At 39.7% G+C, this 25,378-nt stretch overlaps 1 protein-coding gene and 1 pseudogene across 3 annotated transcripts in view; both read right to left on the bottom strand.

Annotated features, from left to right (window-relative positions):
• Positions 1 to 25,378, bottom strand: part of Mid2 (midline 2) — a 112,153-nt gene that overhangs the window by 74,305 nt on the left and 12,470 nt on the right. For all 3 annotated transcript variants that reach the window (XM_052736860.1, XM_052736843.1, XM_052736851.1), the window contains exons 2-3: positions 23,902 to 24,617; positions 8,681 to 8,776 (exon numbers count right to left, since the gene is read on the bottom strand). In XM_052736860.1, coding sequence (XP_052592820.1) covers positions 8,681 to 8,776; positions 23,902 to 24,561 — 756 coding nt within the window. In that variant the 5' untranslated portion in view covers positions 24,562 to 24,617. The remainder of the gene's footprint in view (positions 1 to 8,680; positions 8,777 to 23,901; positions 24,618 to 25,378) is intronic.
• Positions 22,784 to 22,884, bottom strand: LOC128117946 (uncharacterized; annotated as a pseudogene).

Raw genomic sequence — 25,378 nt, 5'->3', positions numbered from 1 at the left:
TGACTACCTTATTTTCAGTAAGTACATGGTCCTAAAACAATCTGAGCAATAAGAGTTTGATCATGAGGCCTTCTTTATTCTCCCTCTCCTTCTCCCCCAACACAGCCTCATAGGATATGGGGGCCTAACCTGGGCTGCCAAAGATTGGCCAAAGGCAAGAATATGTGCCAGTGAGGCTTAGGTTAAGGAATGCCAAGTCCCCAAACAGACCATCTATTCTTCTAGAGATTCAGAGATTTAGTGAAAAAAAAAAGTGGGCTTTCCAGGGCTGTCTCCTTATACGAATCAATGGCCAGAGAACAAACAGGCTTTCTAAGCTGCACAGTACAGTGCAGAAAACAGGAGCTTCAGAGCCAGAGATTTAGAACCACATCTCAGTTTACTGGACATGTGACCTTGAGTAGGCCATCTCATTCCTCTGACCCTTGGGTTCATTGCTTGGAAGTGGTAATATCACCTACTCTATCACAAGGTTGTCTCAAACACTGAGAATGCAAACAAGAATTCCTCTAGCACAATGCCAAGAATAAATTACCCAAATATGATTCTCCTCCCAGTCCCTGCTAAGCATACCATGCTGCTGGACTTCTCTCTCAAGACAGAGCTAAAAAAGGATGTCTCAATGGCTGTATGTGCATGGTGGTTGTCATAATGGTTGTTTTCATTTTAGGCCAAAGTAATTTTTCCCTTTTGGTTGAGATGATATAAGAGAAACGAGGTAAGAGGAGAGCTAGAGGTATTCAAGGGTACAAGCCAGGTTCAATAGGTCTTTAGCTAAATTGCCACTGTTCTAAGAGAAAATGAAGAATGAGGCAAACTATGAAGAGTTAAGCAAGCAGGAAGGGTTAAAATTAGGCAAATGTTCTAGTCATTTAGTGAATTCTGGGATTGTGATACTGAGTAATGGGAAACAGAGAAGCATAGAAAGCAAATGGGCAATGGGGCTACAATATGAAGCTTGTCATGTTGAAGGAGTATATTAGAACAGAATGAGAATGTATGCTTATATGGACCATCTTGGCTAAGAAGACGTAACCACACTTGAAATCTTATTTGTCCTAAAGATAAAGGAGTGGGGGAATATTATTAGTCTGAATTCATTTTATCCTTCAACCTCATCATGTATCTATACCCTCTAAGTATCCCCACTGCAACAGTTAACATGCTCAAAAATGTTATTTTACTTCAATATATCAGATTTTGTCACAAAGTAGTTTTGAAGAAGGATTGAATGCATTATGTGTCTGAAAAATTATAAAGTGTTTTCTTTTGTCGTATAAAAATAGGTTGTGCCCACACTTCAGATTGCACAATAGATTTAGATTCTCCGTCTGTATTAAATGTCAATTGCTATATACTTAATAAGATTGAATGTAATACTCTGAATTAGTCACTGCTGAATAGACCGACTAGGTCAGTATGCACTTATTTTCCATTGTTCATGGAAACTATTTTCTCCACCTATAATTCCACAGTGGTTTCAAAATGGGTATTTCATTCTCACAAGGCACTGGTAGCCCTAAGTCCTTCTTGGGAGCTATCAAGTATGCTTTTCTTGCTCTTCCACCTTTTGTAAAAATGCTCACTGAACATTTTCCTGAACAAACACTAAATCCCAAAGAACTCCCTGTCTTTATAAACTACTCAAGCTGAAGGCATGTGTTCTTCTCTCCAACTTTTCTTTTGCCTTTCCTTAGAGGCAGTAATCTAGAGGAATTTGGACAGAGTAATAGACAAGTTTACTTAAGTATCAATGGAAAGAATCCTTTTGTTATTCTGGTAGATTGGCAGTGAACTTTGACCTACCAAATAAAAGTTAGTTTGTCACATTTGCAAAAGTTACTTGCAGTTTATTAAGAGCCATGGGGCTGAGACACCCAGGTTTTAGGTGTTACAATTTTATTACCACTGTGTCCTTCCAAGGGAAGCTCTGGCATACATTTGCTGATCTTGAAATTGATTGTAAGCATTTTGCAATGATTGACCTTCTCCTGTGCCTCATGGATAGTGATAAATAATTCTGCAAGTCCTAAGGCCAAGGAGAGGACTCTCTAGCAGTAAGTGTGGCACCCTAAGGTGATTACTACTGCTGACAATTGCTCCTACCTACTTCTCTCCCTGCTCCACCTCTCTCTCTCTCTTCCCCTTCCTTCTACTATCCCTTAGGGAGCTTTGGCCTTATACCAGGCGCAGTCACGGGTGCTTTACATGAATTACCCTACCTTTCAAGGTATCAGTACAAACTGTGTAGATGATGAAACTGAGGCTAAGAGAAGCTTTCTGTCCTAACATTATGCTGCTAGTGCAACTACAGATTATTCAGCTCCAAAGCTACCATAGCATACTGAAATCCAGAACCTACACAACCATTTCCAGAAGCAAGCTGTCAACATCAAAGCTTGGAGCCAGGCAAGACAGTCAGTCCTGTGTGGAAGGGAAATGGAGGTGGAACATGTATGGTTGGAGGCAGTGATGGAATCTAGTGATTCCTATTGCTATTACACAGAGAAAGAACAAAAAAAAGCTAGAAGATTGCATATGTGTATGTGTCCAACTGTTCTGCATGTAAAAAAGATAATAACTACCCACCCATTTCTTCCTTCATGGTCATGAACAAACTTCTTACAGCTTGCATTTCCTTATAATTTGCTCTCTCCTTGACCTCTCTAAATCTGTCTTCCATCCTCTTTGCACACACCCTTCTCCCTCAAAGGCCAGTAGTATCTTCTTTGATGTCTCTGTAGCAGTGGACTTTGTCAAATCTTCCACATCACGAAGGCTTCTTTTTCCTTGACATTTTGAGTCTTTATTTCTGATGGCTTTCCTCCTCTCTCCTGACATCCATATTCAGCCAGCAGCTGCTTACCAGGCATTTCCTATCTGACTTTCTAATCCAAGCACACCAAACCACCAATGTCTAAGAAGAACTCATTCTGTATTTCCTCATCTAGTTAAAAGCAATAGATGTGTTCAGTCAGTCAGTCAAGGAAGAAATAAATCTGTGGATTATCCTAATACTCTCTTACACACAGTCACCCATAGCATCACCAAGTAATAATAACTCTACCTTCTAGAAATGTTTTGATTTTTTCCGTTCCTCCCTAACCTTACTGTCACTACCTCCAGAAGGCCCTTCATCCTTCCCTGTATCAAATGAGATCTCCAGATTCAAGGTAGTATGGTGATAGACTTTCCCTGTATCAGTAAAAATCTAAGTAGTCTTTTTTTTCTTCTATTGTGACCCATGACTCCTGCTCCATTTACCATCTCACAGTCTTGGCTGTTTTTCTAAGCACAGATTTTATCAAGCTAGTCATCTGCTTAAAATCATCCCATAGATCCTTATACTCCTTAGAATAAAGTTTAGACTGTATCTGCCCATGGCGTACAAAGCCCATCATTTTCTGGGTCTAAGTTATTTCTCCAGACTTGCTTCTTACAATGGTTCTCAAATCTTAGATTTGGTGGAATCAACGTTCTTCTAGTCTCCTGAATATCTCTATGTCCATCGCCTCTTTATATTCCTGCATGCAGCCCCTTCAATCATTTATCTCATTTTTGTTGGCAAAAGTTTATTCACTTTCGAGATAACTCCACTTTCATTTCCATTCTGCATTCTTTTCTAAGTCCCCCGAGCACATCTGAATGTTTCTTCCTTCGTGCCAGCCTGTCATCATACATTTGTGTTCATTACAACAAGGGTTCCTTCACATTTGATTTGCCACTTTGTCTGACAGGTTTTCAGCCAATCTGCACATTCCTTAGAGGCAGGAACCATTTTCTATTTGTTATACACCAAGAGCACGGGGTACCACTCCCCTCCCTCGCAAGCTGACATTTGCACCTTCATTAATAGCTCTGTTGCCTACCTCTCCAGAGAGTTATTTTTCCTCCTTAAGCATTTAGCTAAAATGCATTTTCTCATTAAAAAAAATTCCCCTGATTGGACTCACTTCACTGTAATTACTCATTCATTTTTATTATGCCCTCAGTGTGTGTGTTCAAATGGTTTAGATTCTATTCTTAATTCTAGCTCAATACACCTTAGGTATTTAAGGATCACTGCTGAAATCATGATAGAAGTGCTTTTAAAAAATAATTTCCTTTAAAAATATCCATTTTCTTTGCACTCAGAGAAATGGTTAGGCGCCTGTTAAACACACTCATGCCCACCCTAAACCAAGTACCCAAGTGACAGGAACAGAGATGAAGACTATAAAGCCACCTAAACTTTCAAGACCGAAGAGAAAGATTTCCAAAAGCAACTGGAACTACAAACTGGCAAGAGACATAAAGCTTAAATTCCTCAATGCAAAGGAAGCAACCCCCCACCGCACCCAAAGGCTTTCTTTCCATTTTCTTTGTCTCTTTCTTGTCTGGACACTGCAGTGCTGCCCAGCCCCATGAAAGGCTTGAGAGGAGACAGATGATATCAACTTGCCCGCAGAGCCTCTGAAGTGGATTAGCCCTTATATTGTGGTAGTTTGGGAGAGGAGGAAAAGAAAGCGGCACACAAAATATTCAGGAAAGTGCTGTTTGTTTATGTGTTTGCTTAATGTGCTCGGGGGGGGGGGGGGGGTCTAAAAGCTCAGAACAAAAGTAGACAAAGGGAGATGGGATGTGCTACCTTCCTTTGTACTTCCTCCGCTACCCGCTGCTCTTCTTCTCTTGCTACAGGCTGTGCTTTCCCTAGCCAGACTGTAAGTTCCTGGGGATCATCAGCCACGTGTTTTTTTTGAATTCCCTAAACCTTTCAGCACACTGAGTACATAGTGCATGCTCAAGAAACACTGTTGACGCACTGAGTACTACGTAGTTAACTATTTTTCTTCCCTGGCAAATTTTCAGGAATGCCTATTATTCACAAAACTGTGGCGTCTTGGAAGTCAAAAGGAAGCAACCATCTGTTGGTATACATTTTCCCTTAGCTATGCGTTATACAGAGATTTCCTTTGGAAAAATAAACAAAGGATGCTTGATGAGCCAGGACAAAGAACTAAATATAGAGTTCAAGTGGCCAGAGTATCAAGGTCAAAGCATGCCCTTCCTTAACCAGATTAAAGGAGAGCTATGGGCCTACATCTACCTCCCCCTTTCCCGTGTTCTCCAGCCCTAAATGAAAGTATTTCCAACCACCTATTTTTGGGATTCTGAAAGCTGAGCCTCAAGCATAAGCTACATACAATTCAGTTAATAAATCTGGGGTGATGTTAATCTCTGTCTCTGTAATAATAGGAAGAGTCCAGCTTTGTTTACTTTCTGAGGAGAATAGGGAAGAGAGAAAAACTAGAATGGGAAGGCAGTATTTATGGACTCTTTATGAAAAGTCAATCTGTGACAAAAACACTCGCAAACAATAAGGAAGGGGAACAGGTTTGGCAGGGATAGAACCTATTCCTGTTCTTGCCAAATTGTTGTAGCTGGCATCCTCCACCACCGCCCATGTGAAGTGCTTGAATTACACTGTGAATATAGTAGTCATTCTCTACAGACAAATCTAGATGAGATAAAAGGGGGGGGGGGGGGGAATCCAGACACCATTCAGTGTCTGGCTCTTATAATTAGCATTATCTTACTATTTATTTCACTGTATAAAGTACTTACAAGTATTTTTGAAATCTCAAGTCCCTTCTTTAACTGCATTATTAATCCTGGGGCTTGTCCTGAAGCCTTTTGGACATACAGGCTCTGTGTTGAATGAGTATAATAGGTAGTCTGGATGCACCCTATTATTAAAGGGGAAGGTAAGGGTATATATCTAAGCTTTCAGAAGGGATGATGTCATAAAGAAAAGCCATGGACTTCCATAAACCTTCCTGGAGGGGCCCTGTCCAGGACAGGCTCTTTAAAAATTATGAATTCTTTGAGAATTTTATACAATGTATTTTAATCACATTCACCTGCAAACCTTTCCCCTAACTCCTGCCAGATTCACTGTCACCTCCTTACCACTCCTCCCAACTTCATTCAGGACAGAATCCTGAACTGAACAGACTAGACATCATTAACTCCTAAACTATAGACTCAGGTTGAACACTATTGTATTGTCTCCCTGTTCTTTGTTGGATCCCAGCTAGTGTTTTTATTCCATCATCTATAGCCCTGTACAGGTGTAACCACATCAGAGTGGATTTGTACAGGGTGTAAGCCACTGTGTGTATAGGTAGTATGCCTAAGCTATTTTCCTGTACCTAGCATGATGCCATACATAAAAAGGTAGTAGCAAAAGCTGATCTTTTGTGTAGCCAGAGCAGGCAGTAGTTCACATAATGGGATTTAACAAGCATCCCTAAGGGTGCTATTTAAATAGCTGCTTTGCTGGATCACCATGGGATTCTCTCTTACTTTACTTACACATGGTAGTGCTAGCACGATTTACTTAAGGTACAGGTTAACTTCTGAACGCTAACTTCAGAAAGCTACTTTCTAACTATCACTTCTTGGGCTATGATGTTGCTCCATGGTATAATACTTGCCTAACATTTGCCCCAGCACCCAAAGAAAGAAAAATCACCTGTTATCCAAAGGCCAGAGTGCATCCTCCCCTACTAACACAATGATGGATTATTTTATGAGGCCTGCTAATACCACTTCAAATGAGCAGAGCAAATAATCAAAAGAACTGGTTTCCAGAATGGCCTGTGAAACGTTGGAAGAATGCTATGCTTAGGTGAGGCTGGCCAGAATGATAAATTTCCCAGGAATCAGGAAAAGAGATTTTAGAGAGATTCTAACATGAAAGAGAAATGGGATAAACTGCAATTTTGCTTTTTTCCCTATTATTTTCTCTATACTTGGTAGTCATTTGATTAGAATGAATACAAGGATAGTTTTATTTTTAACCATATTTTATTCACTCTTATCTATTATTCCCCTGTTAATCATGCAAATTCTAAACTGAGGGATCCCGTATCCAATTTTCTGCTTACAATACTCTCTTGTCCCCTCAACACTATAGATTTCTTACACTATAATCTGACAGCATAATCAGAAGCTTTGATAAAATGAAACACAGAGGGATTGTGATTGGTTGAAAACTACTCAGAAATAATAACTTTCTACTTTGTTTCTTCCTTCTTGAAAAGAACGAAATAGTAGAGGGAAAGAACAAAATAAAGAAAGTAACCATTGACAGAGCCATGACTTGTGAAATCTGGAAAGGCAGCCAAAAGCACGGTGTCACTTGGTCGTCACATTTTACAGGTTAGGACACTGAAACAGAGGTCCTAACTGACTTACCCTCATGTTAGCAGTTAGTTCACAGAATAGGAAAGTCTAGATTCCAGTTTTCCAACACTCCGATGCGCCTTTTCATGCTTTATACTTCTCCCTATACCCACAGCATCCCATTCTACAGTTTCACATGTGAGTTTAACCAGTACCCATGGACTCTATATAGATCAGTGCCCAGCAGGGATTATATTACTAGTGTATGTTCATCATTTAAGTATGTTCACTGTAGTAAAAGAAACCGAAAACTTTAAGAAGACCAATCAGTTGGGAATGTGGAATTATTTATGCGTAAGGATGCATTGCCTTAGGAGATATTCTTCAGTCTTAAACAGGAACCCCAAACCAGGATCATGATAAAATTATTTCATCATTTAAAACAAAACAAACTTGATCTCTTACACTTATCTGTCATACAAGTAAGATTAAGAGTGGATTATAGCCGGGCGGTGGTGGCGCACGCCTTTAATCCCAGCACTCGGGAGGCAGAGCCAGGCGGATCTCTGTGAGTTCGAGGCCAGCCTGGGCTACCAAGTGAGTCCCAGGAAAGGCGCAAAGCTACACAGAGAAACCCTGTCTCGAAAAACAAAAACAAAAACAAAAAAACAAAAAAAAAGAGTGGATTATAAGACTCTATATAGAATCAGAAAAAAATTTACCCAATCACTGCCCATGAGAAATCCTATATTTTATTGGTCTGTATTTAGACTTTAAGTATTATTATCAGTTATTCCATAAACACACACAAAACAAAATGATATATATGGAGTTTCATACATGCTTTTAAGAGAAAGAGGAAGGAATAACACCTTTCTTTTATTCTGCCCTGCCAAGGAGCACTGAACTCCCTTTCTAAGCTCTTTTAACATTCAATGTTGGTAAGATTTTTACACTTGTACAGTAGTTCATAATTCACAGACAATTTAATTATAGATATTATTTGTTGATTACAAAAAGACTAGGTAGAGGGAATCAAAACTAAGTGAGAAGATGATGAGTGAGGGCATAGCTAAGACCAGGGCTGTGGGATGAAGGGAGAATGAACTAGGAAGGGAGGAAGCAGTGATGATCAGAAAGAATGCTATACTGAATAAGCATCACCCTACCCTGAGGATTCATGATTCCCAAATTGTCCAGCAATGACTTTACAAGTGATGACATCCATTTTGATGAAGGATCACTTCTATATGATTCTCATACCACCGACTGTTTGAAAAGAAAGGAGTTCCTCTTCATCTGTTGTTACCCACAACCCATTTAACTAATTTTAAAAATCATCCATATCTGTGACCTTTATTAGAACAAAATTCCTAAAGGCATGAGATCATCTACACTACCATTCAGTCCTTCACCCCAAATGGCTGTGCTACAGTCTGGCAAAATCAAAGTCCCTCCAAAGACCATCTAATTTAGATCCAATAAAAGAATTGCAAATATTACTGTTACATACCTCAACCTGCTGGCAGATCTGTATTAGTTTGGCCATTTGATTTTCTAGTTCGCTGTTGCGTTTAACCAGGTTGGTGAGGTTCATCTCCAGAGTTTGCTGCCATCACAGAGGGTATGAGGCCAGTGGGAAACAGGAGAAAGGGGGAAAAAAAGAAAAATGAACTTGAGAATCAATGTAATATGGAAATCAATCAGTCAAAAGACAGAGCTCTCTCCCTCTTCTGTGTGTGGGGGGATGTCATAAAGGTGAGACAGAGCCTCACTCTATACCCCATATTGGCTTCACACTTAAATCAATCCTCCTGCCTCAGCCCACAAAGTCTCAGGATTGTAGGTATATGCTCCTCCATGGATACAGAACTGGGGGCCTCACACATGCTAAGCAAGTGCTGTACTACTGAGTCACACCACAAGCTCAGTAGATTCATATTTCATAGATTTACCATGTCTGCTACAGACCAAGAATTGTAAATATGCCCAATTGGGGAAGAGGCAACATCCATGACTTTGCAGGCTAATATAGGAATTTACTGACATTAAGGCAATCTAAACTTTTTATAATTTTATATTATCTTTAACTTTTCAATCATTTTCTAGTCCTCTCCTTTTGCTCTCAAATCAAGTCCAGCAACACAAGAGAAACAAGGTGGTAATTTTTTTATGCTTTTCATGCTTAAGTAGACTAAGAAAATTATAATTTGTATGTGCGTATGTGCATGGGAGGTGCATGTTTGTATGGGTGCACATTTATGCAAGTGCATATACATGTGTGTACACACACTTGTGGAAACCACTGGTCAACTTTGAATTGTGTTCATCAGGAGCCATCCACCTTGCATTTTAAAAAAGGACACTCATTTGCCTGGTGCTCACCAATTGGGCTAGGCTGGCTAGCCAGTGAGCCCCAGAAATCTGCCTGTCTCTGCCTCTCCAGCACTGGGGTTACAAGTTCACACCACCACACTCAGCTTTTCTCTATGGGTTCTGATGATCAAACTCAAGTCTTCATAGCAAGCAGCTTACCAACTGAATTGTTTCCCCAGCCCCATAGTTTATTGAAGGAATGCTTCTTGCCAGACAATTTCATATGTATCAGAACTATAACAATTTCACAAAGAAGGATATGCTAGCATTTTAATGAGGAGGAAGTGAGTGACAGAGTGAGGGTAAAGTGTTTTGTAGCTATAAAACAAATACGTAGCAAAAGCTAGGACTGAAACCTGGATTCCTAATTAATCCACAGTTTTGAATCAATATTCTATAATGCTTTGCATTTTTATTTATAACATTATATACTTATTAGTAGGCCTCTTCATGAAAAAAATATATTGTACCTTGAATGTGATATTCACCTAAATCAAACTTTATATTGCAGTTTTCCTTCCACAAAACACCAAGAGTTTCGAACACAAAGCCTAACTCTATCTGGAAAATGTCTACTATTTACCATCACTTACTGGTACACAGCTCCTTTTAGGTTCACATGAGAATCACTTTGCAGATATTTTGAACATAACATAGTTGTACCAGTGCTTAGAACTCTAACATATATCCAGTTGAACAAGCTACTCTCTCCCATTCCTTCAGTGACAAATAAAATATTCTGTCTCTCTATATTGATCATAGACATTCATTCTTCCCTATCTCCAGATTTTAGTTTTGATAGCTGCTTCCCCTCCAGAACTGGTCTCAGTATATACTACTCTCTTATCCATTACCTCAATACTACCAAATCTGTCCCAAACGTAATACCCCAGTTCCTAGATCCTTATTCTGGTAGTATTCTTTCCCTGGGTCATGCTCACTGTTTCATTGCTATCTCCATGGTTGCTATGATTTATAGCTGTTCAAAGTTCATGCTATTGAAAGAGAGGATGGGAAGGACACTGAGGAGTAAAGGGATGTAGACAAAGAGAGGGATCTCATGTTCTTGAATCTTTTCCTGTCTAGGAAGTAGCTGTGGCTCCTTGATAGCCTTGGCATTGTTTTGTGAATGTGTCAAAAAGGATATATTCATATAAATGTATGTATAGCAACGCTGGTTAATCTGATTTCACTTGTTCTCAAATGGAATTTTGAAGACCAGCTTAAATCTTGTTTCCCTTCATGTCTTTGTGTTGTTGTTGTTGTTGTTTTTGAGACAGGGTTTCTCTGTGTAGCTTTGCAGCCTTTCCTGAAACTCACTCTGTAGACCAGGCTGGCCTTGAACTCAGAGAGATCCGTCTGCCTCTGCCTCCTGAGTGATGGGATTAAAGGTGTGTGCCACCACTGCCTGGCTCCCTTCATGTCTTACTGTGATGGTTGAAATGTGAAATATTTTCCATACACTCAAGTATTTGAACACTTTGGCACTGTTTATTGAGGTTATAGGAGGTACAGCCTTGCTGGAAGAAGTGTATTATTGGGGGTGGGCTTTGAAAATCCATAGCCTTGCCCCATTTTCAGTTCACTCTCTTTGCTTCTTGCTAACAGATGAAGGAGTGATATCTCAGCTTCCTAGTCTTGTCCTCATGCCTGCTCTTGCTGCCATGGTTCCCCACGGTGATGGACTCTTATCCCTGTGGAACCTTAAACCAAAAGAAACTCTTTCTTGTATTCATTGGTTTGGGTCTCGGTATTTTATCATAGCAACAGAAAAGTCACTAGTACACAGATCTTTCTTGGTTTCCCTAGCTTCAGTTCCATGGAAGTAACCCATGCCACCTCTGCTTTATTTCATTTAATTCTGGAGGTGTCTCTCTCAGGTTTCTTTAATTCTGCTATCATCTAAATCTTTGTTCTCAGTAGAAAGGATTGGGGGGAAAGGACAAGGGAAGGGCAGCAATCACTGAATTAGGCATAATCACTAAACTAAATAGATGCCAAAGGGAAAAAGAAGAAAAGACAGTTCAGAGATTTGCCATAACAAAAACATATGAGTATCTCGTGTACTCAGGGTGCAGTAATGGATCTTGAAGGATAAAGCAGGAATTTAACAGATTTAACAGACAGGGATGGTGGAAGGCAGGGTGTTCCAGGCACGAGGAATAAGATGAGCAAAAATAAAAATAAAGCAGCCAAGAGTGGTGGCACACACCCATAGTCCCAGCTACTGGGACAGCTGAGGCAGGAAGACGACTTGAGTCTAGGAGTTTGAACTGTTGTTTAGTTACTTTGCACTGAACAACATAGTAAGCTCCTTTTCTCAAGAAAAAAAACAAATATTGTTCCTATTCAGGGATCAATCAAGAGTTTAGTTTGACTAGGACACAGAGTATAAGGATGAAAATGGAGATTAAAGCCCTGTTTTGCTGGGTGTGGTTGTACACACCGTTAATCCAAGCACTTGGGAAACAAAGACATGCAAATCTCTGTGTGTTCCAGGCTAGTCAGGGCTATAGAGCAAGTTCCAGGCCAACCAATGCTTCCTAATGAGAACCCACCTGGGAAAAAAGCCCTGTTTTGAGAGTCCTGAATGTACAAATGGTTTTGTACCTATTTGTTTTCGTATTGGGGTTTACCAAGGGCTGTTGGATAAGGAAATGACATAATCATGGCACATTTAGGATATTAGCCTAGCAGCAATATGGGGAACAGAGCAAAACAGGAAAGCCTGGGAGGCAGGGACACTGGTTGTGAAGACACTGTAACATTCAAGGCAGTTGCAAATGCAGGTCTGGGCCAAACTCAGAGGATAATCAGGAGAAACATGTTTCAGGAAAAGATTCATCACTGTCAAATATGCAAAGACCAAGAGAAATGTGAAAATTTATTTTTTTAAAGGTGAGGGGTGGGCTAGATTGGGTAATCATAGGTCACAAGTAACCTTTGTAAAAGGAGTTTCAGTAGGGTTTTGGAAGTAGACACTAAAGCGTACAGGGATAGAGTACATCAGAAGGTAGCAAGCCTAGACGCCTCTCCAAAAGTTTGACCATAAAGTGAACAGAATAGATCTCAGTTTGATCAAAGGGTCTAGTGTAAATTAGAGAGGGGAAAATTACTAATGGAGCCAATCAGTCAAAAATTTCCTCCCGAAGAGTAGTCCGCATTCCCAGATCAATGGAAATCCTGAGTATCAAAAATCATTATATTGACCTATTTGATAAATGGTCCATTGACTGATAAACCCAGAGAAGAAAAACGATTTAAAATTCTGTGTTTCTCACCGAAATGTGTTTCCATGTGATTCCACTGGGAGAATTTTTTTTTAACAAGTACATGAGACCTGTTGTAACGCTGGCCTTGAAATTGATATATCATAAATAATTCATACTGCAGAACAGGATTAAGATCCCTGCTGTGCGCTCCTCATTTATGGCCCTGAACTGAGAGTCGTGACTTGTATAAAGCTACGGAAAACAAAAATTAGGACTGAACACATAATTTAGGGTCTGGTTAGACTACAGGCCTTGGGTTACCATTACGAAATGATGGCAAATGGTTAGTTTGCTCTGGCCCCCTAGCAATTTGCAGAATGCCAGTCCATTTTAACAACACAGTTCTAGAACTGACAAGATGACTCTAATTTCAACCTTGCTTCATTAATATGAAAAATGCTTTGAAAAATAAATCTTTGGCTAATGAAAACACCATCTGTTGATGGCTTTTTGCCACTGTTTTCTTACATTATGAGATGTAATTTGGGGGAAAACACTGAACATTTACTTACTTCCTATTCATTTGTAAGGAATTAAAGCCTCCTTTCAAATTGGAATTGATTCTCAATAATGAACATATGCGAAGGGAAGCAGTGAACTGAAGCAATTATGCGGTCTATCTCCTCACCCTTTCCAAAATGCCCAGCACTCACAAATCATTTAGAACTAAAATTTGTGGACCACTCTAGGTTTGAATGACTTGGATTGATTTGGCCATGTAATGATCTTGTCTATACCATGTCTGAGTAAACAAAGTTGATTTGTGTGTGTGTTTGTGTATGCACAGACACAAAATCTTTTCATGTCAAAATAAACATGTCTCTTTGTTATTGTAATTCAGTTTTGAAGAATCGCTTTGTTTTGCTCCTTTCTATGTATTCCATTTAATGACTGGGCTAGGTTCCCTCTGTCCAAGCCCAGTTAGTACAACTTTCTCAAAACAGTTGAACCATGACATCAAGAGAGCCAAAGTGGCAGGGGAGATTGGAATGGAGATATCTGCTGGGAGGAAACAGAGACAGGAGGTTGGCAGAGAGAGCAGGATGAAGTTCCCATTTCCTGCAGCAGGAGGTTACCTCTGAGTCTTTCTGCATTTCCCTTTTTGTGAGGGTGAGAAGCCATTTTAGCTTATGAAACTCTGAGACCCTCTTCACCTTCTAATGACTACATTCTAGCTCTCACAAAATTGTACATGTGTCTAAACAACGTAAGAAGAAGGGAAGACTTGGCTGGCTTCCATAATTGAGATTGTAAGAGGCCTGTGTTAGCTAAATTGGCAGTCTACACTGATTCCAATTTCACCCTAATTCCATTTCGTGTGTGTTGTATAGCCTTGGCCTCTTTGTGCTCTGTAGTTCCCTTTCCTAAAGAGCATGATTTTCTACCCAGGAGGCCAGGCACAGGCCACTCTTCTTTCAGACAGCATCCCATTTTTCAAAATGCCCTCTCTGACTCACCTAAATAATCGCTGCTTTTTTTTTTAATTCTCACTTCCTTAGACACAGGTTACTTAAGGTAACATTCTTCCTTCTTATTGACTCCCTCAATAAATTTAGTCATATGTTAAAAAAAAACAGCTCTTCATTAAAGGGCCCTACTCTCCATTTGCCATGCTCCATTCCATGGAGGCATATGTAGTAACACACATGTGTGCACTTATACACACTTACCTGATACAGTCATAAGACCTGGAAAAGGGTCCAGATTTTTTTGTTTGTTCTGTTAAGACATCTAGTATTGCCATCAAAGGCCTGCATCCTATCTAGCTTTCCAAAATATACAGGAAGAATGTTGTCTAAACCTAGGCAACATCAGAACTTTGGGGTTTTGATATGAGAATTGAACCTTGGGGGAGGGGGTGGGAGGAATAAAGAAAAAAATCAACCCCAAAGTTAAGCTATTAAAGATGAAGGCAACTTCCATGGATCCCCATGTCATGTAATTCAGTTGTGGAAAGCAAGAAAAGGATGTGAACAGAGATCAGGGTAAGGAGTAGGAAACATGGGGTAGATGAGGAACAAGGACCAGACAAAAATCATCAGCATCAGCATCATCTGAGGTCTAGGGATATAACTCAGTGGTACAGCACTTGCTTAACATGTATAAGGCCCTATGTTCAAACCTCAGTGTGGTGGGAGGAAACCAATTTACAAAATAATCCATCATCACAGAACTCAAGAGGCTGAGGCAGGAAGATCATCCATGAGTTCTAGCCAACAGAGTGATAACTTGTCTCCACAAGCAAAACAAATATCTGAGTCAGTATTATGATGCCCATTCTTCAGCATTTTTTTCCTTTTCTTTTTTCTTTCCTTTTTTTTTTTTTTTTTTTTTTTTTGCATCCTATCCATACATGGACATTACCTGCTCTTCCAAAAACCAGAAGCCAAAATCTTAATGTTTTTCAGGTCATATTCTACTTTTTTCTTCTCCCCACCCCCCAAATGTTTGTCTTAGAAATACTTACTTCGCTTTTGCTTCAGTCTGTCACTTTATATATCAATTACATATGCCCTTTCAACAACAGAACACACCATCTGGTCGACAAACTGAAGCCCACACCCTTATGCCAGAGTTTATTCTTTCCCCCAACATTTATTTGCTGTTGTATAGACACAAGCTATGTCCTACAATGAGATGCAGATGATGTACTAGATGTGTATCACACGGGCCAACTCTACTTAAAGTTTGTTAGAAAATGGCCAGACTCTCGAGCCAGGTGACATGACTTGTCACCCCCCACTTTTATTCAGATATCTCTACAAACACTGAGCACAGACTCACACCACCACTTCAGGAATATTTCTTGAACCATTCTGCATGCTTCCCTTCCTCTTTGGATGCATATCAGAATTAAATATTTAGTCTAAATAGGTAAATTTTACTTAGACCTTCTAAAAATCTAAATATAGCACTTATTTTGATAACTCACTCATAATAGTGAGTAAAAGCCAACTCTACTCTCGTAGAAGCCTCAGAATCCCATTCTACCTGCACTGTCCCCCATCACTGCCAATCTTTTGGCTACAATCTTTTCTTTGTCTTTCATCTGTTCTTCCTTCATATATAATTTCTGACCAGGAGTGTACTGTGAGAATCAACCCTTGACCCCCTCTCAACTTGCTTTTTCATGGTTGTACCTCCATTCTGAAGCCAATTAAATCAATCTACTCCTCTAGCCATGATTTCTCAGCCACTGGAAAAACTTGAATTTCAATTCCTTCCAGAATCCTTGCCCTTTCAAGTCTTTTAACATAAGATGTTTGAACACATGCTGTTCTCTTAACCAGAACATCTTCATTTCCTCACTTTGCCCCCACTCCCCAATAAGGAGGTCCAAAATCTACCCAAAGTCTCGCCTACTGTCCCTCTGAGGCTCTCATAACTTCTCATGCTTGAACTGTCTTAAAACTGTGTTCTTAACTGTCTGTCTCTCCTCAGTACACCAGGGCTGAGATTAAGCTGTATTTATCACTGTAACATCAACACCTTTTCTGGTGCCTGGCACCTAATAGGTGGTCAGCAAATATTTGATGAATGAATGTTGAATTACATGTTGCCTCTTCCTAACTCCTTTATTTCTGTCTTCAGTGCCTCCAATTTTTAAGACATTCCCAACTCAAACATCCTTCTTTAACTCTCATCTAAAACCACTGTAGTCATTCATTCATCAAGCCCTTTCAGGTCTTTCCAGTTTGACCCTTCTTTGATCACAAATCCCTCTCCAATTGCCACTTCTGAACCTGATGACATCTTTTTCCTGACCTAAACTCTGGGCTTCAGAGTATCCTATGCAAATTTCCATCGTGCTACCAATCAAACTGAATTGGATTTTTCAATTACTGTGTCTGTCTTCCCTGCTAAGCTCAAAGCCCCACTGTAGCAAAGACTGTGCCTCATTTCTTGTAACTCCTGCTCCTGCCATGATGCCCAAAATTTTCAATAAACAAAGTAAGTGGTCATTGTCTCTTAAGTGAATGAAGGATTCTCAATCCCAAATCCCTGATGCTACAGTTTGTTAATGGTTCTTCTATCTTCAGGTGAGACAAAGAACAAAGGTGTGATCTCATTACATCAAGTGTTCATGAACTTAAGAGACATTACCATAGTTTCATCTTCAAATATCACTCCTTTAACTTCAGTAATTCCTGTTTCTTTAATCTCTCCTTACATGTTTTGTGTTTATGTAATTGGTTCCTTTGTCCAATAGTAACAGACAAGATTCTCATCAACCCGAGAGTAATCGGAATCATCCATCATCTTTGGAAGCATCTTCAAAATAATGATTTAGTTCAGACACTGGTGACTAAAAGACCTGGGACAAAACGATCTCAAAACAGAAAGGTGAGAGCACAAATAATTGGAGTTTCTAGTTGCTAAACTTGCTCTTAAAGCAGAGGGACAACAGAAAATATCTTCCAGCACAGGGTCCCATTAATACTACATGAGTGCAGAGGCAGAGAAATCGATGAAATCTTGGAAGGAAAAAACAAGGATTCAGATGAGCCTTAGAAAGCAGTTTTAGTAGAGATGAAATTAAAATACTCTTACTCAAACACCCACATAGGCCATTTGCAGAGTTATTCTGATTTTCTTGTTTTGTTTTAGAATCATGTTCTGTTTTCTTATTTTTGAGAACAGTCTTGCTATGTAGTCCTGGCTGGTCCAGAACTCACTATATAGATTAGGCAGACCTCAAACTTTCAGTGACCCTCCCACCTGCTCCTCCCAAGTGCTGAAATTACAGGCATGTGCTAACATGCCCTTGCCTGTTTGTTTTTCTGTGAGTTTTTTTTTTTTTTGGAGACACATTCTCATGTAGTCTAGGGTGTATTCAAACTCACTATGAGCCAAGAATGACCTTGAACTCCTGATCCTCCTTCCTCTACCTCCCAAGTACTAAGATTGTAGGCATTCAACACCACACCTGGTTCTGGATTTACACACACATATGATGGGGGAGAAGTCTTGAACAGTTAAGAGACAAGAGAGAAGCCAATTTTACAAGCAATAGTAACTTTACTACGATCTTGAGTTGAAGGCTGAAGACAGGGCTAGCCAAAGAACCCCTTGACAGGTATTAGCCTTCCTATCCACACACATTCATTCCAATCATCACCACACCTCAGAGAGCACAAATCCCAACTCAGTTTTTTCTTTTTTCTTTAAGTTTGGTAGCAAATGTATCAAATTGAGTGCTGTTTTTCTTGTTATATTTAGCTATTGTAATTCTAGACCCAAGTGAGCAAGATATAGAAACAAGTTTTTCCTCTACCTTCATCTATGATAATCCACCCTGGCCTCTACTGAAGAGTTTTCTAATTGAGCATTGATGTCTGGCTCATTTATTAGAGTTACCCCTAGTCTTAGGATACATTCTTTAGAGAATCCACCTAAGGTGTCTACAGAAAGTTTGTCTTATACTCATGATTCCCACCTGCCCAGCTTACCAGTAGATATCATAGACAATCTCTCTAGTCACATACAGTGACACATATTTATAGACACACTGATATAACGTCATAGATTCTTTAGAGACTCTGCCTAAGGTGTCTACAGAAAGTGTGTCTTATACTCATGATCCCCACCTGCCCAACTTACCAGTAGATATCACAGACATTCTCTCAGCTTCACATACAGTGACACATATTTATAGACACACTGGTACAATGCCACAGAGCCATTCTCAGTCACCAATTCATGCAAGAATGCACACACTCACAGATGATGATGCATACATATTTATGCAAATATACCCTCTTCCCAACCCAGTCTCTCATAAAGATATGTATCTTCTCATGTTTATATTCATGCTCATATTGGTTCAGCTATAATCAAATGCTCACTGGTACATAGTTGTGAGGCTATCTGTCTTAGCCAATAGAAGTGGGTGTCAAGTGGGTGCACAGACAATTGACAGGGGTAAGGTGGTGGAATGAGAATAGGTGAGAGGATGACAGAGTGTCTGAGTAGGAAAAAGGACAATAATCAAGGTGACAAGATTCTAGAATATCTTATTTTTCAACCTTTTAACTCTTACTGTAGCTTTCCTTTGAACATTCTCCAAGTCTTGTATCTCCGTTCTCTTTGTCTGGGAATCTTTAGCTCTGTCTCAACCTCTATTCTCGTGTGTGTGTGTGTGTGTGTGTGTGTGTGTGTGTGTGTGTGTGTGTGTGTGTGTGTATTTTACTTTCCCATGGAAGAAGCTTACTCTAATTCCAGGTAATATATTGTAACAACAAGACTCTTGATATGTAAATGTAGCTTTATTTAAGAATTATTTGTAGTGATGAATTAGAGGAAATGAAAGGAGAAAAAGAAAATGTGCTTGTTTATCCCCTTCAGGAAATTCCTCTATCCCCCTGGTTTTCATCAGCTATATTTTTGGCAGGCTGTGGGCATGGAAATGTGAAGACATCACTCTCAAAGAGAATTATAATAATCACATCTGATTTATACAGATGTCACCATAGGGTTAGGCAGTTGGAAAATCCAGTAATCAAAATGAATAGACACTTAAAATTAAGGACATGCTATACTTTTGCTCACACTCTGGGTTTGAAAATTGTCAGTAGCTCACAGAAGGCACTTTCAGATTTCCAAGGTATTCCTAGGACTGATTTGTGTCTACTAAGATAAGAACCAAATCAAGCTATGGGCACTAGTATACGTCCTACAAAATAATTATAATCCATAGCATGGTGGCTCTCGTCTATAATCCTAGCACCCAGGAAGCAGATTCAGGAAGATCATGAATTCAAGGTCAGCCTGTGTTACATAACAAAACCTTGCCTCAAAAAAAAATACAACCCAAAATAGAACAAACAAAAAAAAAAAACCCATGTCATTATGAAGACATAATTTATTTGAATTTCTTAAGGAGATATTATGTACATGTGCTGGGTGGACACTAATGAGGATACTGAAGAAACAAAGACTTTGTATCTGGCCTCAAGGAATTATGATGTCTCTGTAGTATGTTGGAGCAGACTTGTGGAGTTTGGCTTGAGCTCTAAAAAACCAGCAGAGTTCCTAAGCAGGCCAAGAGCAGAACACCGGTGAAAGCAGTAAGAAAAAAGGGGGTGGATGTTTAGTACACCATTAAGAAGTTCATCTGAGTAGATGAAGCTAGCAAATCTGAGAGTTGTGAGGGGTAAATGTAAATCAGCAGCAAGTCATAGAAAGTAGATTTTAGAATATTAAGTTGAAGTCTACCAGCATGAGAGAGCCACTGAAATTGGCCTCTCTATATAAACCCAACATTAGATAATATAATAATATCAATCTTTTATAAGGTGGGAACTGTTTATGAATGGAAGTTCTAAAATGTGAAGCAGTTTTATAAAATTATAGCAAGTATCATAAACTAAGGTATGTATAACTGTCAGGACCAGGAGTACTGTTTGAATTAATTAAACCACCGTAGTCTTCTAAAGATTGTGTGTCCTGAATCTCAACCCTACAGGCAGACTAAACAAATAAAATCATAAAACATTATATAAGTACCCCCCAAGTCCTCAACTCCATTTTGAGGACATGTTCAAAAAGCAAGCTAGCTTCTGATTACTCTGACCTTTCTTCTGTACCATAATGGTTTGCCTGCTTTTTGCTGAACAGCATTACAGGTCACTAATCCTCGTCAAGGAGGTTGTACATAAAAGGCAGTTATAAAAGGCCAAAAGTGAAGCCCCAGAGTCAAAAATAAAAATAAACATTGCGTCAGTTATTGACCATAAGTCAACTTTGTGTGCGTGCGTGTGTGCATGTGTGTGTGTGTGTGTGTGTGTGTGTGTGTGTGTGTGTGTGTGTGTTATGAGTTAGTGTGTATGCAGAGTATACATGATCATTCTTGTCCTTTTCTGACAGAACTTTCTGTTCCTCTCAGGACCAGGGGAATGTTCTTAGGTCATCTCCCACATAGCCTTTACCAGCTACCTGGCTTTCTCTAGTCTCCTTAGAAAGGAATCAAGTGAATAATCATAAATGCTTTCTAATTTTAAATTCAAACAAAATATTACATATGACATTAAAAGTCAGGCTTCTTTTCTGTTGAATGTGAAGAATTAATATCTTTTCCCACTTAGCACTGGATGGAGCAAATTCTCCAAGTCTCCCTACCCCCACCTCTCTGTTTCTCCCCGACCTTCCCTTCCTCCCTCACCCCCTCTCTTGTACACATACACACACACACACACACACACACACACACACACACACACACACACACACACACACACGCATAGCACCTCCTTCTCCTTTCCAAAGCCCTAGATGTTCCAGACAACATAACAAACCACACAGTTGGGAATGATTCAGATGTTTCCAGTCTCTATCCAAAAATGAGCAAAAATAGTTTCCACTTAATTTATAAGCAGACTTTTCTGCACATTTCCTAAAAATTAAAGGGAAACTGTCAAAAAATATAGCCACTCTTTCTCCAAAAATTACTGATTAGTCACAGGCTAAGGCATCTTTTTATAAAATACACTTGTGTTTATCCAACCCTGGAGACGGGGACTATAGCTGCATGTTGCCAAATGCCTGCTCAATCACCCCATGTTTTCAGCTATTTTCAAGAAGCCAGTGTCCTGTAGATACAGGCTTACTCTACTCAGTCCCTTTGTTATCTCAGCAGTACATATGGATGCCGGTATTTCTGTCTGGAATATTTTTCAAGGCCAATGCCTTATTATGATCCTAACACCCGAAAATATTTGGCAGTGATTGCTCCATCCTCTCCATATCTCCCACTCTTCTTACAACCCACCCCCATCTTTTGCCATTGTGAAGCTGAATGTTAAGTAATTGTGTCCTTTTCCTGATGCTGCTAATTGTGTATCGTGACCTATGGAATGAGTAGTTGTTGGAGCATAGATTTAAGTTTTAAGTCACATTTCAGAGGGGAAACAACAGTGTAATAGCAGACAACAGTGGGAAAAAAAAAAAAGATAGTTGACTCTGCCTGGAGACTGGTTTTCAGTTCCAGCCCAATGACTAAACAGGTCTGCTAACATTAACCAAATCACTGTGTCTAACAGAGTCTCGGTTTATGAAACTTCCAAGTGTAAGGCTTTGACTAGAACAGGTCCATGGCCCAACAATTTGCTGACTCTAAGAATTTCAGTCAGTAACATTCCCCCCTGCAGCCCTACAAGAATGAAAGCTTCACCGACTGAAATCAAAAGACTGAGGTTGATTCTTATACACATTAGGCATACAGTTGCTCTTAACTAAAAAGAGAAGAGGTTATGTATTGGAAACAAATAATTATCAAAAGAGGCACAAACCAATACTTAGAGTGTGACACTCTAAATATGTGTGCAGTAAATTACAGACAAGAAACTGTATTCTATTTTGAGTACTGTTACCCTTCCTAACACTTCCTTTAACGTAAATCTGAATAATAAGTTCACCAGATTACGACAGAAGGAAAACTTCCATTGCTTTCTTGCCTTGCTTGCATGGAATCTGGGCCTTTCTTCTAGCTTGGCTTATGTGCATAGACTGTATTTCAGGGTGCTAATCTTGCTATTCATTTAAACATTTTATTTTTGTTAGATTTCATTTTATTTTATAATGAACACATTATAATTCAATGTGTGATAATATAATATTCATTGAAGAAATAACAATTATTTTTAATTATACAGCAATGTGGGGAATTATACACTTGACTTTTATATAACAGCATCTAATGTACACTACATGTTTTAGTCCTCTGGAAGTCCTTAGGCATTACCAAATTTAAGCTTTTTTTTTTTTTTTTTTTTGGTTTTTCGAGACAGGGTTTCTCTGTGTAGCTTTGCGCCTTTCCTGGAACTCACTTGGCTGGCCTCGAACTCACAGAGATCCGCCTGGCTCTGCCTCCCGAGTGCTGGGATTAAAGGCGTGCGCCACCACCGCCCGGCAAATTTAAGCTTTTTTAATTGAAAATATTTTTTTCCATACAACATATATTCCAATCATGGAAAGATATGGAATACTTCACATAATCCTTGCGCCAGGACCATGCTAACCAATCTTCTCTATTTCATTCCAATTTTAGTGTATGTGCTGCCAAAGCAAGCACTAAACATTTTATTTTGTCTGGAATCTATGTTAAGTGGCTTCCTTCTTGAGAAAAATTATACCACATATCAGGAAGATAATAGGAATAGAACAGTTTGCTAGAGCTGACATTTGTGAACATCAAGGTGAAGTAAGAGTACTTTTAAAACTAGGCACTCAGACTTGAAAACAAATGTTATTTAACATAACTTCACAGCACTGCCCACTGAACACCAGTCAAAGGCTTGGCACTTCTAAGATGGAGACTGCAAACGAGTATTTTAGCCTGGGCCTACAATAACAAACACGGGCACAAGAGCAAATACTAAGTTAACAGTCATTACTTTCAGTTTAAATTTTTAGTTCAGATGCTTAACCACACCTCCTGACTTGGTGATACGTTGGTATAAGAATTAGCTCTAAGTTAAGTGCTCAAAGGCAATTTGCAATGGTTAATGCCAAGTGTTCTTTTCTTTGCTATACCGACTAGGCATTTTTTGTTGTTTCGAAGAGCCGAAAATAGAACCCAGGGACTTGGCACTTGCTAGGCAAGCACTCTACCAAGCCACATCCTCAGCCCTTGCAAACACATGTACTAATGTCCTCCACATTAGTATCTTTCATCCACACAGATACACTCAGACACTTCCGCCCACACCTCCACAGAGACCCACCCAAACGTATGCAAATTAGCACATATGCTAATTACAGTACACCTACACAGGTACTCATATACTGAAAAGAAGAGGTGGAAAGATCAAAGCAAAGATCTGTGATGTGCAATGTGTCCCAGAGAAGTGAGACTGCTGTTACCCTGGTGAAGTGGACAATGGGCTTACTTTCCCAGAATTGTACAGAAATACATAAATGCAATCAGCCTTATGCAAAAGATGATTTCCAGTGAAAACTTGCAGTGACTAGGTTATTCCCCATGAAAACAACTTGGAGTTGACATACTTATCCTATTTAAGTTTATTGGGGCTCTTGCTAACTGTACAACTATGTATTAATTCGAAATTGTGGCGAGGATATTGCTTACCTTTAGTTTCTCAAATCGATCATTCAGGGAAGCGACCTGATGGTCTCGGTGACGACCCACCAGTTTGCATAAGGCACAGATCAATTGGTCATCAGATACACAGTACATGTTCACTTTCTCATTCTCATGGTCCAGGCAGGTAATCCCTCGAAGATGTGTGTCTGAAACTGGTTCCACCAGGCGATGACTGGTGAAAGGTTTCTTGTTAGGGTGTGTGGCCCGAAGGCAACGGTCACAGTAGGAGACCTCACAGGTGATGCATGTCTTCACAGCATCTCTCGGAGGGTCCTGCTCACAGAATTGGCAAGCAATTCTCTCACTAGACATGGCGGAGCTTGGCCTGTAAGTCCTCTCCCGACGGCTCTCACTTGGAGAATTGGGCCCACTGACTGAAGCCTTCTGAAAGCGATCAATAATGTTCTGCAGGGTCACATTCCTCTTGAGGCCATCCAGGCCCCGGTGATTCAGCGAGATAACATACCTGCATGTAGGACACTGAAAAGCAGTAATGGGTTCAATGGATTCACCGGAGCTGCAGCTTGAGACCAGGATGCGATGGGCACAGCTGAAACACAGGCTGTGAGCACAAGGGAGCAGAAGGGGGTCTTCAAACAACTCGAGGCAGATTGGACAGGTCAATTCAGACTCCAGTGTTTCCATCTTTAGTGAAAATAATCCTGCTGAGGCATTAAGAACCGCAGAGGCTGGGCTTTCACCTGCAAGTAATACAAAGTAAGAGTCATTAAGCATTTCCAAAGGAAAAGTGGTTGTAGAATAATTATATTGTAACCAATGGAGACTTTCGGCCTGATAGACTCCCCAGGGATGCTTAAGCAATAGGAGTTACTGGGAAATTAATCAAGAAGGCTTTCTGCACCCCACTCTCCTTCAAATCTTGTTTTAGACACTTGCTTGAGGTTGTTGGTTTTTTTTTTCTTTCACTAATAAATAGAAGCAAGTGGCCACCTCTGTGTCTTGGCTTCCTGATTAACATTACCATTCCAGCTCACACAATTGGCATGGATCATTCTCTCCTAAATTCTACACTGACATCTCTTCTCTGAGACTGTGATGAGTTTGAGGCCCTACAAATTTCTCAATCCCTATTCTCCAATATTGCTCTCTATTTCACGTCAAGGCAAGATATAAGGGCTGCTCCTATTTTACATCCAGTGGAAGGAAAACAAGGCTATATTTCAAACTCGCTCTCTCCTTCCTCAAATGATTCCATTCTAAGGGTATGCATGAAAAAAAGGCAGACAGCTTTGGGAAAATGCAGCTTTCAGTGCAGGATAGTATCTTTTTCTTCAGAGTGTGAACTTGAAATCACTTCATATTACCACACATAGAAACTTGTTTTATCCTATTTCTAAGTAAACTGAGTCATTAGAGACAAAAGATGGTAGTTTTCTCTTTCACTTTCTCAAACCCTCACCTTCAAAAACTCTTTAATTTCCTCAAGTTGAGTAGTAAAAAA

The sequence above is a fragment of the Peromyscus californicus genome, unplaced genomic scaffold (genome assembly GCF_007827085.1).
Source record: "Peromyscus californicus insignis strain IS unplaced genomic scaffold, ASM782708v3 Scaffold_10__1_contigs__length_136768540, whole genome shotgun sequence".
NCBI classification, from domain to species: domain Eukaryota; kingdom Metazoa; phylum Chordata; class Mammalia; order Rodentia; family Cricetidae; genus Peromyscus; species Peromyscus californicus.
The sequence above is the reverse complement of the archived record's forward strand: the minus strand, read 5'-3'. Positions and strand labels throughout refer to the sequence as shown.